At 35.6% G+C, this 12,796-nt stretch overlaps 1 protein-coding gene across 19 annotated transcripts in view; it reads left to right on the forward strand.

The window, feature by feature from the left end:
* The window catches only part of RBMS3 (RNA binding motif single stranded interacting protein 3), a gene marked incomplete at its 3' end in the record, with an annotated part of 558,684 nt that overhangs the window by 173,318 nt on the left and 372,570 nt on the right, over positions 1-12,796 (forward strand). For all 19 annotated transcript variants that reach the window (XM_081160722.1, XM_081160721.1, XM_081160710.1 and 16 more), the window contains one exon: positions 5,190-5,248. In XM_081160722.1, the coding sequence (XP_081016848.1) occupies positions 5,190-5,248 (59 nt within the window). The remainder of the gene's footprint in view (positions 1-5,189; positions 5,249-12,796) is intronic.

A 12,796-nucleotide genomic window follows, 5' to 3' on the forward strand; every position in this document is an offset into this window, starting at 1 on the left:
CCATGTCAGGATTGGGAACTACTACTTTAATAGCAGTAGAACCACAGCAGAACTTCTTTGAGAACCTGACTGTACCCTCTGGTACTGGGGACTAGAGTGGAAACCACGAATATTCTCTAAACAGCCGAGTTTCAGCGCTACTGAAAGGTGGCCCTCAAAGTGATCACATGTGCTGTGCATTTGGTGCAGTGTTTTCATAATAGTCTTGAGGCAATAGATGATATCAGGATTGTCAGAATTTGAAGTTTGATGCCTTTCCTAAACAGCAAGTGTAAATTCTGCCATGAAGCTGTGGTTTCCATTATGTGTTCAGCTGATGTTAGGTTCACAGAAGTACTAGAATGTGCAACATGCTGTGAAGTCATAAGCTCCTTTAAGGAATAAGTTTCTCTGAAAATGAACTGTAACAATCAGCGATGAGTGTCTGGCTCTGTGTAGTGACTGGCACATAGCAGGTGCTCAATTAATGGTGTCTCTCTGTGTGTGTATGTGTTTGCATATAAATGTGGTCCAGTTATGTGTTTCTGAACTGGAAGAGCTGTCAGGTCCATAAAAATCCACTTTCAAGTCAACAGATTTTTATAGAGGTTTATTACGCATCAATCTCTATAATGGATATTTTGAGGAAGATCAGAAAAGCATAAAATATTATTTGGACTCCTGAAAAATCAAGGTCGGGCTGAAAAGACAGTCTCCTGGGGAACAAACAGACAGTGTTATGAAACAATAAAATAATGATAATAATAATAATAATAAATTCTAGGTGATTTTATGCAGGCTGTGAGCACAATAGCTTCAGATTTGAGAGAAATAGCTAGTGGACATGGCAGTCGGAACATACAATTTACCCTTGAAGGACCTTTATTATATAGAAAGACAAGGGGCAGCTGGCAGACGTCGGTGCCACCACCCCACGCTGGCCATCCTCAGGCTCAGTGGACCTAGAAGAGCTGTTTTATTTGGCCTTCACGTTAGCATCTCCAAATGCCAAAGAGCGAATGAACCATCTAGAAGAAGGCAAACAAGCACATTTCCTCAAAGGATAGTGTTTCATGCATTAAATAAATGCAATCCCTTTGTCTAGTTTGGTATCAGTGTAGAAGGCCTGTCAATAATGAGTTAGCTGGGAGTTAATTGACTGCAGAGACTCTATTTTCAGTCTCTGTCTGTATTTTTTGAATTAATACACACAGTGGGTGATTCAGCAAAAGGATTTAAAAATACATTCTTCATAGAAAGATCCCATCAATTTGATGCCTTCATAATTCGTGAAGCGTAGACCCATAATAGCTCTATTTTCTCTTTAACTTTGGAAAATAAAAGATGCCATTAGTTTAAATTAGGCTTGTATGTGGAATAATCATGTATATCAACAAATATAGTTTGAATCAGATGCTGTTTAAGAGAATAAATGCCCGGAAGAATTGACTATTTCTTTAAAAAGAGTAATGTAAACTTTGTATTGACAAACTAAAGTAAAAGTATCCCTATTTTTATTATTTTCTTTATATTTCTACAGCATATCATCTGTATATCGTATTGTGTGTTTACTACCCCAAGTCATCTCCTTCCATCACCATTTATCCCCCCTTTCTTCGACCTCCCTCACCTCCCTTTCCTCTGGCAATCATTATATTGTTGTCTGTGTCCATGAGTCTTTCATTTTTTTCTTTGCTTTAAAGAGTTGATAGATGGCACATGAATTTATAAAAACCAGTTATGGAAAATCAAAATATAATAAGTGGGTAGTTATCATAGATTGGCTACTTTTTTATACGGTACCCTTAACATTAAATAAAATGTTGTTTGGGACCTGGTCCTGCTTGGAGACTGTATGGGCACTCAGGATAGTTGCTGAGTATGTAGATATGATGCAAAGTTGTGTATTTTAACGTTGAAAAGTGTCCTAACAATTCTGTGTTAGGTGCTTCTGACATTGACTACAGAAGGTACTAAATGCTAAGATGGAAAGACGTGATATAAAGTGCGTTCACTTCATTTATTTGTTTCCCCGAAGAAGTTGAAACCCCCAAGGAAGTTGACTGCGGATAATGTTTGGTCTCCTCTCGCTGGAGGAAATGAAAGCATAGGAGAGTGAATTGGATTTGTCTGAGAGCTTCTGGAGCCGGGGGGCACATGGGACCAGAGCTCTGGTGTCTATTTCCAGGCATCATTCAGTAATTTGGTCACATACTTTTCTCTGATATCAGATTTTGCTTTCCACTCATGGTTGGCATCAAGAAAAACTATGAATACTTAAGGTCTTAATCTAAACCCTAGGAAAGGGAAGTCTAAATAAGTAAAACCATTCAAGTTTAGGAATACCTTTTATTTCAGAAGTATTTTTTTCCCTTTAGGAGTGTGTAAAAAAGTATCTTTAATCTATATAGAAGTTTTTACTCTAGCCTATTAGTATACTTGACCAAAACATCAGGAAGAGAAACTTAATATAATTCTTCACAGGGGTATTTTATTAGTGGTTTTTGTGTCATTAAAAAAAAAGTTGAAACTTATTTACCTACATCAGTTGTTGACTTTGCAGAGCATGGAGAATGCAACTCTGGTCACGCAGAAAGTACCTTTTTGTGGAGTGAGAGTGCAGACGTGGACTGGAACCAATGGCCCATTAAATACCTACTTTTGTTATTTAAATACCTGCTTTTGTTGTTTAAAGCATATTCTTGCTTTGCGAAATAATTGTTAATGCAGAATGTAACTGAGCCAAGGAATGAAATTCCTACACCTCCAGTCAGAGTAGAGGCTCCATCAAGCACTCCGAATTGTGTCCATAGTTTTGTGATTGTGTACTACTGGGAAGTCTTGCCTAGAGTGTAATTAGGAATCAGGAAATCAAGAATGGCATAATTTATTTTTTTTGGCGTGTGTCTGTATGATTTTTCTACTTTTAGTAGTATTGTAACTTTCTGGGAAACAATTGTTGGTTTTAGAAAAAAGTTGCTTGCTTAGATATCCACAAATGCTTTCCACAAGAAGAAAATATTTTATAATTATTTTTTACTTATACTACATTTAAAGAAGAAGATATCTTTGCAATATTGATACAGTAGGACAATATGCACACTACAGGTTAAAAGTCTCATTGTGAAATGATATTCATGATAAGTTATAGTAATTTTTAATTTCCTCTTTAAAAGACAGGGCTAAATTTTAATTCAGAAGGTGCATATATAAAAATATTAGGAGTAGCTTTAGCGACTATTGTCGACTAAAGAGACTCTACAAATAGAATATTATTTTACTGGTTATTTTCCTTAAACAGAAACTCTTGGGATAAAATAGAGCTTAAAAAAGAGGCCGCATGTGTTTTTTGGGGTGAAAGTTGAGGAGGTGAAGAATTTTGGAGAGAGTGGGCTTCTATAATTATAATATGAGGGATTAGACACTTCAGTAGTCATAAACCAACACCAAAAAGCTTTGAACTTATGGGTATTTGTGTGATTAAGTATGGTGAGGACATAGTTAATGAAATCTCTAACATTAAAAATAACAATATAAACTGTAGATGCAAATTATCTTGCCAGCAAATAACTTTACCTGCAAAATTTCTTAGTGGAAGATTTTGACTGCCAGGTGGTCATGATTTATGCTCCCATTTGGGACAGAAACTTTGCCCCCATTCATCTCTTACCCATCTTAGAGAATGCCAAAGACTGAAGACGTTTTTATATAGCAGACAACAGGAAGGAAGTCATTGAAAGAAGAACTAATATTTAATGAGCACTTATTCTATGCCAGCCACTGTTATCAGCACTTTTGGTAAACCCCATTCAATCCTCACAATGACCCTATGAGGCAGAGACAAGTATTATCATTCTATAGATCTAAATACATGTATATAAATTTGAGTAAATAACCTAAATCAATATTTAAAGTGGTTTTATATTATTATAGATGATTAAATGATGCAAAGAACACATAAGGTTTAACCAACCAAATATACCAGAGTTGGACCCCCAGTCAAAACATCTAAAAAATAGAGGCAAAGGCATTTCCAGCACTATTCCATTATCAACACTAGAATTTTAGTAAAAGACCAACAAAATACTCTGAAGAATTAATCAAACAGTTAAAGGTGATTACAAATGTAAAAGAAACATTGGTGTTAGCGAACCCAGATCATTAATACGTGGAAAGTTTAGTATTTGTCATATATTTTTGCATTTAGAAACTCAGAATGAAAAGAAAACCTACCAAATATTTTGTGACAGGGGCTGCAATCTTGAACATAATGTGAGTTGTTAATAAGCCTGGCACTTAAATGTGCATTATAACTTCTTCATGTTATTATGTTGATTCAGAAGGATCTTTGGTGGAATCCTAAAGAGTAGGATTTTAGGAAATCAGCTTCTTTAGTCCCATCAGTTATACCTCATGCAAGGGACTCAAAGAGGTTGAGTTATATTCTTCATATAACCCATATATTTAAAACAAAGCCTAGAGTAGGTCGTCATATAACCCATATATTTAAACAAAGCCATGATTAAATAATGAATATATGGTAGACACTTTGTTGTAGATGAAGTACCATTGGATAATTTATTTATTTATATCAAGCATTTGTTGAATTTCTGTTATCTTTGGTGGCAGGCATTGAAAATACAAAACTCAGTCTTTATCCTCAATTAACTTACAACATAATATATTTTTAGTAGTAAACTGAGTAAATAAATACATTTATTTATTTCTATTTGCCCTAGGAGCCCTAATAGGATATCTCAACTTTTCAATTTATCGCTCTCCCAAATTCTGAAAGGTGATGATGACAGTTCTCCTTTTCACAGCTGGAGAAGTGTTTAACTGCTCAGGGTTGCAGCACCCGTGAGTGCCAGAGGTGGATGCAGGCTCTGTTCAGCCTGGCACCAGGGTCCGTGTTTTTTCCATGCATCCACAGGGTGTGAGATACTCTGATCACAGTCACACACTATCCCCTTTCGGCCACCTATGGCAGCCTGACAGGTTCAGTTTTGAGGGCTCTGCCCGTGATTACATAGGAAAACACGTTCTCGAATTACAGAGAACTGGTGGAAAAAGATCAGCCAGGTGTGAAATGGGAGTTCAGAGCTTTTCTCTTGGTTTATCCCTGCTCAGTTGTGTACATCTGTGTTCATTACAGTGCTTTACGTGTCTTTTTGGGCTACGATAACTTTTTTTTTCTTTCTCTCTTTCAGGTATGGAAAAATTGTATCTACAAAGGCAATTCTTGACAAAAACACAAATCAGTGCAAAGGTATGTGTGAGGGCGTCTGTACCTTTAGCTCTGGCCAATGCTCCTCCCAGGTGGAGGTCAGGCACCTGCTGCACGGTGATCACCGTGTACAGGACATGGCAAACCTCTAACAATGCCGAGGCTTTGATGAGTTGTATTTCTAGTAACATTGCTCATTAATTTTTTTCATTAACAAACAAAATGAAAATCACAAATTAGAGCAAGAACCAAATTGCTTCAGCATAAAACTAAATTATCTCTTAACAACTTTGGGTTGTCTGGTATGAATGATATCATCAGTGATGCAAATTGATTTCCTATATAGAAATGAGGAACTCTGGGGAAAACTTGCCCATGCAAAACACTTTTTAATTTATCTGTTCTTTAAAGCTTTGGCAACATTGGTTGACTAGGAATGAGTTTACTGATGGGCCCACTGTCTGAACTTCAGCTGTAAGCACCTCATGGGATCTCAGAGTTGGTATCTTATTAAGGCTTTTATGGGCGGGGGAGGGATATTTTTGAAGTTATTCGACTATCTGTGGCTCATGTTTCTTCATGTCTTGGAATCCAATACTCTTAAGGGTTGCATTATATTATTTATGAGATCTATATGGTCTCTCTCACATGAGTCAGTTCTTATTGAAAAATGGGAATGCTTCCCGTAACGTGTTATTTGTTGTTTCTCTAATGCAATAATTTTTATAATACTGACATTAAGAAGTAGAATGGAGCCAAGATCATTCTAAACACTGCCCCTATCTCACATATCAATATAATATGCACAAGTTTTAGGAATGAATACTCATATACTACAATGTACCTTAACCTATTTGGGTTGTGGTAGTCCGATTCAATTCAGCATTTTTTAAAAAAAAACAACCCACTCATGTTTCTTGTAAACTTGCAAATGCACTAAGTATTCAGGTTCTGCAAGGAAAAAATAATAAGACATGGTTTCTGTCACCTAATAACTCAATTTCTAGTTGAAATAGAAACCATCAAGAAAACCAAGAAACTGATAGTAATAAAATTATTAGGATCTGTATATCAACATAATATATGTGAGAGGTATCTGTAAAAGGGGTATCCACAAAATACTGTGGGTAGAGAATGTGGAGATTCCTTTTAAGGGAACTAAGTTTATAAAGCAAAGGCACAATGACAGGCTTGAGAAAGTTTGATGCTTAGGAGAAAGAATTTCAGAATGTAATTGATCGGACCCACATATCTGGAAGAGAGAAATGCACAGGTAAGGATGCTGGTAGAAAGAAGCAAGGCGCCAAGGTTTTGGAGGCTTTAACTATTCCATGTCGTATAACTTAACCTAAATCCTTTTGTCCAGACAGTCTCCTATCTTTTAATTCCTTATTTTTAAAATCAAGCATATTCATACACATAAAATGCTCTCTCTTCATACCTCTACTAGGCTATGGCAAGTATTTCTTCCCAAATTCACCTTCTCAAGAAGTCCTCAGTAGACTCTTCCTATCCCATCTAACACTTCACAACACTACCTCGTTTGAGCACCGTCTGGAAGCAAAGGTCCTATGCTACCAAATCTCTCACGCTGTTGTGATTAGTTTGTGTCCGTATCTAGATTATAGACTAGGCTGGGTTTTGGTGGGAGAATCTATTGGCAAAGTATGGAGGAAACAGGGTGTTCAGAGTGGTTACGTAGATTCCAGAGGCCATTCTTTCTCTCTGGATCCTTTGATGTTGCATCAATGGAAAGAACAGATGTGACCGGGTATCTTCTAAGCCTGTAAAATCGCGGAGGGTACCAAAGACATATATATGCACACGTTTCCCAGAGCCGTCCTTTAAAAGTAAACATTAATAACTGAGAATATTTATTTATCAGTGTAGAATTATTGTTTTTACTGGTGTGAAGACATCAATTTTCACTTATCTGTGATTTCATAAATATATGGGAAATTGTATATAGTAATACATATTTTAAATAATATGTAAAATATAATAATGTGAAATAGACAAATATAATGTGATATGTTCAGTTTATTACAATTTATTTAAACTTGCAATAACATAATTAAAATCCTTTCAAATATAGGATTTCAAAAAATACAGGCTTTTTTAAAAACCCCCACTTAGTTCTTCAAGGATTTTCCAATTAAATTCTATACCAAGAAAATTTCCAAATAATAATCTAAGTTTTCTTGGACATATTACGTCTCTACATATCTGTTTTCTCAACTGTCAAATGAGGTCATTTAAACCTATGATTAAAAACGTATTTTCAAAATTGCATGGAACCATGTTTGAAATGTGTCCGGCACATACATCAGGTGATTTTTTTCTATGGCCGTGGACTTGGGTTTCTTCTCATAGGAACCATATTGTCTAGAGCTCCTGCATATCTTATATAATTTAATGCAGTCCTGAGAACATATTAAGAGTTCAAGGAATGTGCATTTCATGAATTGACATGTGTTTATTGAGACCGGCTTTGTTAATAGTAAAAAGTGTAAGTACTTAAAGAACGTTGCTTTCACACATTTTGGTGTTGGCTATGTGATACCCTCCGGATTTTTTCTAGCCTGTAAACCTGATGTCTTTGAGGAAAAGCACATTCCGTCACAGTAGCAGGTGGTGGAATTCACTGTAATTGAGTTGGGTAGGTTCCGAAAACCAAATGCTGCTTTGTTCACCCTTTCTTATACTTTTTACTCTGTTGTTTTATAAGTTCAGAGGCAAAAGGAAACAAAAAAACCTGAAGATTTTTGATTTCTTGGTGTGTGAAACCACAGTGAAAATATATGTTGTTTAAGGTCGGATGAATTGTCATTTTGCTTGATGGCTGCCATCATTCTCATTGACTTATTTCTCGGTTATCATTTTGCTATTAAAATAGCTATTTTTTCTTTAATTTAGTAAAGAAATAAGAACTTCAGAGTACAAGAGAGAAAAACTCATGCACATGGCTAAAATAAGAAAGCCCTAATCCCCAAACTATAAAAACCTAAATTGAATCCAAAAGACGAATGTATCATTTGTTATGGTTCTGCAGGTGGCTGTAAGTGGGGTCAAATGTCTCTTTCGCTATAAAACACTGGTGATATCAAGTCCCTGTTTCATATGATCTTTTTAAAAACTCGTGTGGTTTTCTCCCTGTTGTGGAGTAAGAGAAAATAGCAACATTTGCATTTAATTTGTACTACATCTGTTAAGAAAAGGGCAGTTCATTGAAATTCCTAGGCATCTAGATAGACTTACTGGTCATTCTGCCCACATCAGCCCTGAGTTGGAGGAAATCTGTACTCATGAAATATCTTTGGAACACCCTTATGCCACTTTTCTCTTTTTTATTTATTTTTATTTTATTTAAGTATAGTTGGTATACAGTATTATATTAGTTTCAGGTATACAATATAATGATTCTACATTTATATACTTTACAATGTGATCATCTCTCTAAGTTCTCCGTAACTGTGAAAACTTATCGCAGCATCATCTTAATAATCCAGTTGCAAAAGGACAAATATTGTATGATTCTACTTATATGAGGTACCTAGAGTAGTCAAGTTCATACAGACAAAAGGCAAAATGGTGTTTGCCAGGGTCTGAGAGTTTGGAGTGTGAGGAGTTTGAGTTTAATGGATACAGAGTTTCAGTTTTGGAAGATGAAGTTCTGGAGATGGATGGGGGTGATGGTTGGACAACAGTGTGAATATATTTAATGCCACTGAACTATACACTTAATTGTTAGAATGATATATTTTGTTATTTTATCACAATAAAAAAGCAAACCAACAAACTCGCCAAAAAATAAGTGTAATAATGAAAATAAATACAGATATAATTTCTCTCTAGAAGAAATAAGAACCTTAAGCTGCAGCTATCACAGCTGTTCACATTCTCAGGACTTGTCCTCTATGGGAAAGCAGGGGCTGAAACAAAAGATTTTAGAGAAGCAACTGTTAACGAGCACACTAGGCTTCAGATTTGAGGGTGATTTGAAATATAAACACATTTGATATCGTACTAAATGAAATCAAGAGGCAAAATCCCATGAGAAATATACTATAAGGCACCTTGGAATTTATGTCTTTGGGGCAGTGTTGTTAAAACAGATATTAAAGGGAAACTGAAGCTTTTTATTGAAGGAATGACTGAAAGAAACAAACTTTTTTTTTCTGAAAAAGGGAATTATGTGGGGTAGAATTTAGAGCCTCATTTTAAAAAGCTATTAAAACACTGTGGTTAAAGAGTTTTTTAAGGATTCTCATGAGATACTTTTTATTTCAAGGGGTAAAAGTTCAGAAAATCTCTAATTTCATATGTAAGATATAAAGAAATTATGGCTAATACTACATCTTTTCATAGGGAAACAGGTGACGAAATTGAGAATGATTTGATTCGAGGCAAACTTTTTTACATTTTATTTTTCAAATAAAAATCATATGTATTTGATGTGTACAACATGATTTGACATACATATACATAGTAAATAATTACTACAATCAAGCCAATTAACATATCACCTCCTCACATAGACACCACTTTTGTACATGTAATGAGAGCACCTGCAATCTACTTTCTTGGAAAATCTCCAGGATTCAATGCTGTATTATTAACTGATTTTTATGCTATGTATTAGATTTCTAAATATATTCATCCTACATAGATAGCAACATTGTACCCTTAAACCTACATCTACCCATTTCCCCTTCTTTTTTGCCTGTGATAATCACCTTTCTGCTCTCTGGTCCTATATATTTGACGTTTTTATGTTGCACATGTAAGTGATATCATGTGATTATTTTTTCTTTCTGTGTCTGACTTATTTGACTTAGCACAATGTCCTCCAGATTCATCCATGTTCTTACAAATGGCAGGATCTCCTTTTTTCAGGCTGAGGAATATTCCAGAGTGTGTGTGTGTGTGTGTATCACAATCTCATTTTCCATTTATCCATTAATAGACATTTGTGTCTGGGCTATTGCAGATAATGCTGCATTGGCCATGGGAGTGCAGGTATATCTCTTTGAGATACTGCTTTTGTTTCCTGTGCAGATATACCCAGAAGATGTATTGCTGATCATTCAGTTGTTTTATTTTCAGTTTTTAATGAACCTTCATACTGCTTTCATATGGTTGGATCCTATTACATTCCCACCAGTAGTATAAAGGGGGGGTTTCCTTACTCCACATCTTCGTCAGCAATTATCTTTTGTTTTTTTTGTGTTTGTTTTTTTAATAGCCATCCTAACGGGTAGGAGGTGATATTTCATTGTGGTTTTGATTTGGATTTCCCTGGTGATTAGTGATATTGAGCATCTTTTTATGGACCTGTTGTCCATTTGCATGTCGTCTTTGAAAAGTGTCTATTCAGGTCCTTTGCCCATTTTTAATAGGGTTGTTTGAAGTATTTTTGCTATTGCATTGTATGAGTTTCTTATGTATTTGAAATATTAATCCTTTATCAGATATACTATTTGCAGATATTTTCTTCTGACTAAAGAAAAACTTGGCAAACCAAAGATTCCCATATGAAAAGTCAAATTTTTCCCAATCTATCTTAATTTCTAATCATTCTTTTGAACCAAATAAGAGTAACGCTAAGTGAAATCTATGTACATATACAGCTTTTATTATGTATATTAATGTATTAATTTATATATTTATTATACATATATAATTACATGTGTATGTCAATATGTGTGTGTGTATGTGTGTGAGAAAGGGGCAGAATGTTTATGAGATAATTATATCATAAATGTGTTTTTAAAATCATTCTATGAAGATTTACCTAAAAGGTATGTTGCAATTAAGCATCCGCTGTGTTACAGAAACCAAACAAGGCCTGGAGAGGTTGTTCTGCCTTAGATAGTGGTCAGGGCCTTTGAGATTTTCTTCTGTTGTGAGAGAGTAACATAAGACAAGTAATAATGGGTTAAAATTGCATATGCAACTATCAAATCAATGCACAGTTGTGTTTGTTTGAAATCTGTGTGAAAAGATAATATTGCTACATTGCATCATTGTATTCTGACTTATTATGTCCTATTAATATGAACTATCATTATAACTACGTACATCCTATTACGTTGTTCAATTTAGCCCATCTTCCCTCTCTCTGTGCCCTTCAAAATTTACTGGTGGAGAGCCACTTCTGTCACTATGCTCCTTGTTAGGGGCATTTTTTAAAAAATTATATGTAGTATTACTTTCCAGATAGGATGGTTTTATTCTCTAAGTAAACTTCTGTAGATGATAAAAGGTCAGCATGGTACATGAGCTGGTGAAAGCATCAGACATGATGGCAAACCAAAGGCTAGTTTATTTGTTTTGGAAGAAAGACTTGTGTTACCTCTATTAAACCAGTCTGTCTTAGCACCAGGGCTATCAGGTTTCCACCAAAAATTTTATCTTGTGTTTCCCATATGAATTCCCTTAAGCAGAGGAAGTAAACTCTTCAATCTGTTTCCCACCAACCTATCGACCAACCAGTCAACCAGTGAACCAAAAAATTAAATTAAACTAAATTAATAAAAAGGAAGTGAATCCCAACACAAGAGTTAGGGATGGGGTCTTTGGTTTGTTTACCTGGGACAGAAGACCTTATCAGAATGAGCTTGGGAATGAGTAGAAGATGAGCTGTAGAGTCCTCAGAAATATGGTAAGTTGTGGCTATGGAGGCAGGAGATATATCTATACTAATATATTGTGCAGCTCAGCCTTGGTCAAGTAGTTGTTCAGCATACTGGCATCTAGAGTCTCTCAGAACATTCCTGTAATTCATTCAAAGGGCAGATTTGTCTGGTAAAGAATGTTCGCTGAAACACTGCTTAAAAGTATTTAGATGTAATTGCTTTTCAGAGGAGCTTGAACCATTCTGTTATTTTCTTAAAACCAGCCCACTTCATTTATTTGTGTACCGGAGTGGTCCTTGAAGGCATGCATATCTTCACCTTTCAATAGCCTATACCAGTGTTCAGTGTATATCAAGTCACTTCAAGAGTGGTTATTTCCCCCATTTTACTGATGAGAAAACAAACCTGGAGATGCTGAGTAACTCCTCAAACATCAAATAGCCAGCGTTCAAATACAAGTATCTGTCTGCCAAAGCCTCTCTCTCCATTATTTCCTCTGCCTCACTCGAAACAATCCCCATAAGTAAGACCAGCAGCGAGCGACCCCGGATGTTACTAACGACAAGTAGACACAAGCACAATGTTCTGAGTTTGTGGGAAGGTGGACAGCTTGAAAGAAACACGCAGCAGTTGTTACCCACCCACTTCCTCGCCACCGTGCGCAGCATTGATCGGCGTTCCCGGTTTGTTTTGTCATTTAACAGAGCTGTAAAAGAGCATGCGGATTGTGCCTTGAAAGCACAGACACCTTTTGAGAGTATTTTGTTCATTTTGTTTTATTTAGAGTAATTTTCTTTTTTTTACGTTCTAAGAATGATTTTCTGTTCACTTCAATTTTACACTTAAGTTACAATGACAAGTGTCTAGCCTTCTCCGTTTTTTGCTTTAAAGTGAGCATCAGTTTAATCAATTTTATGTGGGAGAATATCACAGAATTACAGAGGGTAGCAGC

This window comes from Miniopterus schreibersii, assembly GCF_964146895.1.
Source record: "Miniopterus schreibersii genome assembly, chromosome: 15".
NCBI lineage: Eukaryota > Metazoa > Chordata > Mammalia > Chiroptera > Miniopteridae > Miniopterus > Miniopterus schreibersii.